Source organism: Buceros rhinoceros, unplaced genomic scaffold (assembly GCF_000710305.1).
Source record: "Buceros rhinoceros silvestris isolate BGI_N320 unplaced genomic scaffold, ASM71030v1 scaffold2849, whole genome shotgun sequence".
NCBI classification, from domain to species: Eukaryota; Metazoa; Chordata; class Aves; order Bucerotiformes; family Bucerotidae; genus Buceros; species Buceros rhinoceros.
The window spans coordinates 3,048-7,968 of NW_010433063.1; the positions used below are offsets into that span (position 1 = coordinate 3,048).

The window sequence follows — 4,921 nt, forward strand, 5'->3', positions numbered from 1 at the left end:
AAGATGAGGGATTGCCTCAGTTTGAAAAATTTAACCCAAGACTTGCCAGTAAAATAGCCAAATTGTCTGGCTAAATTAATACAAGTTTATATTGGTAACTTACTTGTCGTCTGCAAGGGATTTTAAACAAGGAAGGTTGGATTTTAAACAAGGACCTTGTTTAAAAGAGCCTGAAGTCTGGTGTGGGGTAGCAGCAGTAACAGTGGTTGCTGATATCATGCAGAAAATGCATGGCAGAGTCACAGTGACTTTTGATCAGTGGCTGTGCCACAGTCTCTGTCCTCTGCATGAGTCCTTGAACAGCATACAATTACCTGGTTGGGGAAAATCTTTGTTCTTCCAGCCGCATTCATCACGAGGGATTGAACCACTACTCTTGGTTGGTCTCAGAGCTGAAAAACGTGGATTTGTAATCGAGCTCTTTCTTAATTCCCCTGATGCTGGCATTTTTGAAACAAGTCTCTAACAGTTTTCTCAAAGAATGTGTGTCATCTACTCTGTAATAACTTGAATGTTTGCAACTCACAGGTCTATCTGCTTGGCAGAACTGGACTTATGATGTGAAAATGTCATCTCAGTATCCATTGGAGGAGGAATGGGTTGTCTCAAACATTACTGACACCAGGTATACAGTGAAGGATCTGGCCAGCTTCACTGCCTATGAAGTGTCAGTCAGAGCTGTGTCTCCTGCTGGGGAAGGGCCGTGGTCAGAGTCGTTTAGAGGCGTGACTTTAGAAAAAGGTGAGAACTCGTTTATCAGGAGAAATGAGGCTTTCCACTGGGAGAGGCCCAGGCCTTGAGCAAAGACTGTAAAATGAGGGGAACAAAAAGGATAGTGTTAGAAACTCTAAAGAATACAAGATAAGTAAATTTGCTCTTTGTTAAAGCAGCAGGATTCTCAAATTACGATAATGGTATTATGTCTTAGGTATTTATTATTACTAGTTACATACATTTTTCTAATGTAAACACACTATCAAACTCATGATTTGATACACTATCACGTGAACAGGTGTGAGAGGTGCTATTCCTGTCCTGTGCTCTGTAAAGTGCTTTCTGTAATGAGGTGGTCTGAGCAGTGCCTTTGGGATTAATGACGGTTTATAGGAGAGTGCAGGCTCACTAAAAGCTGAAAATCCTTGGTTTGAGAATAGGTAATGGATGTGTGCACAGTGTTTGAGATTTCCAGATCTTCGAAATGCTTTTTGGAACCTAATTCACCTCTAATATCCTGTCTGAGGGGAAAAGAACTTTCAACTTAAGACACAGGATGGGCACTTGAGATTAGAGGTGACTTTTATTTAACTTCGGTAAGGCCAGGTCCAAACCCACAGTGGTTTTCAAGCACCTAATAAGGTTCTCAATTCCCTTATTGTTCTGGATCTAAACCCACCCTGAATCTCTGAGTTACTCCAGTTATGATATTTTCATGCCTTTCTTCTTTGCCCATTCATTACTCCTTAGGGCAGGAGCAGTTTTAACTGTGCTTTTGTAACTTTGCAGGAACAGGAGCCCCTGTATTGAAATACAAATATTACATATCAATTGCTTCTTGGTGTGCACAGCTGCACTTATTCTTTCTTTCCCAGCTGGAGAAGAACCCTATATGCTGGCAGTGGGGGCTGAAGGGCTCTGGAAGCAGCGGTTGGATAGCTACGGGCCAGGAGAACAACTCTGTGCTCATATAAGAAATGTTTCAGGTAAATACTGAACAAACTGCATGCTGCTGCTGCAGACTTGTCAGCATTCATTAGCTCTCCATAAATTTCATCAACAGAACTGAAAGACAAGAGCTTTCATCGCGGCAGCCTAGACTTGAACGCAGTGCAGTGCAGTGAGGCAGCTCCACCGAGCCAAGCCTTCGTGTCCACCCTCTTTCTTTTCCTTTATGAATCAAACTAATCCTTAGTGAAACCCTGCCAGTGACACTAGAGTTACAGCAGAGCTAAAATCAACTCTCTGAACTAAATAGTTAGAACCAGTTCTAACTTCTAACTTCCAGCTTCCCAATATTTGTCATACTTTTATAAACCTCAGGGCTATATATGTACTCTATATGTACATTGTATTCCTAGAAGGAAGTGTCTGTCTCCATGTTAACTGAGCCTAAGCATTTGTTTGTATTGGTTTGTAAAATACTGAAATGTCTGGTTACTTTTTATTCTTTAAAAAAAATAGGGTTTTTTTATTTACCTGTTTGTGAAATGTGTAGTATCTCCCCTTTTTCCTTCAAGACCTCGACTGGTATAATGACACTCTTTATTGGATTAATTCCATGGGGAAAGTTCAGACCTGGTCACTGAACAAAAGAGAGGATACCACCAAGAATATTTACGTATCTGATGTCAGAAATGCAAGGATGTTGGCCTTTGATTGGTTGGGTCAATGCTTGTACTGGGCTGGAAAAGCAAATACGGTAGGTATCGTTGCACTTCTTGAAAGGAAAAAAACCCACTCTAAAATCAACAAGAAAACAGTATTTGGAAAGTTAATCCTTATTTCCTGCAACTTGAGATGCATTCAGACCTTTGCTATTGTAGTGCAGAACAAGGAGGCCTTTCTTCCCTCCTGTGGTCTGCCAGAACTACACAGAAGTTTGGGGTGATATGTTCACTAATATTCACTAACACATGATACTGAATTCCATGTGCAAACCAGGCATATCAAACATGCTATCAGCAGTTTTGTTGGACTCAACATCATAAAAATAAGTGAAGATAGTGAAAATGGAGGCTGCCAAGTTGATCTCAGCTAAGAAGTAGATGGGCTTTATCTTAATCAAACCTGACACCATTTGTTTGCACAGAGATTTTCAAGATTGGACTCTGTACTGTGATATTTTGCAGATCACTGCAGATAAAAAATAATTACAATTGCACTTTGTACACTCTTATATCAGGAACATTGACATGTGAATTATTTAAAAGGTGTCTGACTTCAAAACTGCAGTGCTAATTTATGCAGCGCTGTCAAATTATGCCTTTCATTTCTTGTAAGTGCAAAGTCAGAAGCTGTTTTAAAAACTGGAGCTAGGAGGCCAGATTTCACACTGCCTTGCACCCTCATTTACACTTGTGAATAGTGAATACGAAATGGGTGAGAAACTCTGTCAGACAGAAGGCTGCCAAAACTGGGAAAAAAAGAGAGGAAGATAAATTTCAGCTTTTTCCTTTGTTATTTTTTAACTAATAATTTTACCTTCCTCTTCATCCTTATGCTTTGAATGCAAAAGGTTTAGACTTTGAAAGCCTAAGGCTTGCATAACCTTCTGATAAAGGGCTGTCAAAACCTCACTGATGTATACTCAATTGATCATGGCTGAAAGCAGTTCTTTTGTCTCTAGATCTACAGAAAATCCCTTCTGGGAGGCCACGTGGACATTGTGGCTCATGTTGTGTTCCTAGTGAAGGATCTTGTAGTGGATTCAGTAAATGGCTATTTGTACTGGGCCACAATATATTCAGTGGAGAGCGCAAGACTGAATGGAGAGGAGTATCTCGTATTACAAGAGCAGATACAATTTTCCGGTAAACAGGTGACTGAATTTATTAGGGGTTTTTTGGGTTTGGTTTTGCTTTTTGGGGGTTTTTTGGTTTGGTTTTTTTTTGGTAGGGGGGTGTGTTTTAGTGGTTAGATTTCTTGAATACAGTCACTGCTAATGGTTGTCAAAATTGATATCTTATGACCTCAACTTTTTCTAGCAATATTGTTATATCATTTTGAGAAGAGGGTAAGAATTAAATCCTGTAACAGGTGTACCAAAACTATGGCACATAAGTCTAAGGGCAGAGTTTTGCAAGAACACGTGACATTGAAGATGTCCTTATGGCTGTAAATCTACTCCTTCTCATATGTGAAAGGTACTTGCTTTTTCCAAATGACCTCAGTCTAATGGTCAGTTCTGGCTTTCCCATCAAAATATGGAGCCAGAGCTCCACAGCATCCTGCCTGCGTTGTGATGTTCCCCAGCTTGCAGGTCCTGACAAGGCCAGTTTTGGGGCTAGACACTCACCAGGGACACTGGAGCTGTAGAGGTACTGCTGCAGAGACAGGCTTTGCCTGTGCTGATATAAGAGAGGGGTGGCAGCTGCTGCCCTACTTGAGCTCAGCAGAAGTGGCCCCTGGCACAGCCTGGCACAGCTTGTTGCTGCCGTTACTGCTGCTGCCACCAAAGCACTAGTGAGGGTGCCAGATCTGCCACTGACAGTCCCCATCCTGCCTTATCCTATCCCTTATGCAGGGGCAGGAACAGTGAGTCCTGTGCTTTGGGAATCTTTGAGGCCTCCATCCCCAGCTCCCCCCTTCCCTTCCTCACCTCTCTTTCTCTTGCCCAAGTCAGACACAGTCTTGGCCGCAGCTGCGCCCCTCTTTCTTTGCTCCAGGCTGCTGGGTGCTCCAGAAGGCCGAGAAGAGGCTGCTGCAGAGCAGAGAGAAGGGAGAAGGGAAAGGAAATTCTTGCAAGAGTGAGTAGAGATAGTGGACTGCATAGGGGAAAAAAAGGAACAGAGTGTTGTTGTTTTAGCTATATTAGGGTGGATAATGGGTACCGAGCAGGGGTAGGCTTGTAGAGGGGAAACTGATATGCCATTTCCACCTACAGCTCACCAAAGCCCCTGCAGTAAGTGGGAGACCATCAATGCCCCTGCCCTGTCTGGAGACTTTTTGATGTGCTCTGAGGTCCTCACAGACAACCTCTGTATCTCTGATGACCTCTCCCATGTCTTTCTTCTCCATTCATCCCCCTCTGATGTCCTAGCAAGACTCTTAAGGACTCAGTTCACTGCTGGCTCCTCATACATCATTCTTGCCTTCTCCAAACCCATCCTGTCTCTGCCACTGCGTGGGAGTTGCCATGGCAGGAGCTTGTCCTCATTTCTGCTAGGTGGGATTCAGTGTTACTTTTGCAGTGAAGACACTCTGA

At 42.7% G+C, this 4,921-nt stretch overlaps 1 protein-coding gene across 1 annotated transcript in view; it reads left to right on the top strand.

The window, feature by feature from the left end:
- The window catches only part of LOC104500336 (proto-oncogene tyrosine-protein kinase ROS-like), a gene marked incomplete at its 5' end in the record, with an annotated part of 28,330 nt that overhangs the window by 2,763 nt on the left and 20,646 nt on the right, over window positions 1-4,921 (top strand). The window contains 4 exons of the mRNA XM_010143967.1: window positions 529-741; window positions 1,590-1,700; window positions 2,235-2,416; window positions 3,344-3,535. Coding sequence (XP_010142269.1) covers window positions 529-741; window positions 1,590-1,700; window positions 2,235-2,416; window positions 3,344-3,535 — 698 coding nt within the window. The remainder of the gene's footprint in view (window positions 1-528; window positions 742-1,589; window positions 1,701-2,234; window positions 2,417-3,343; window positions 3,536-4,921) is intronic.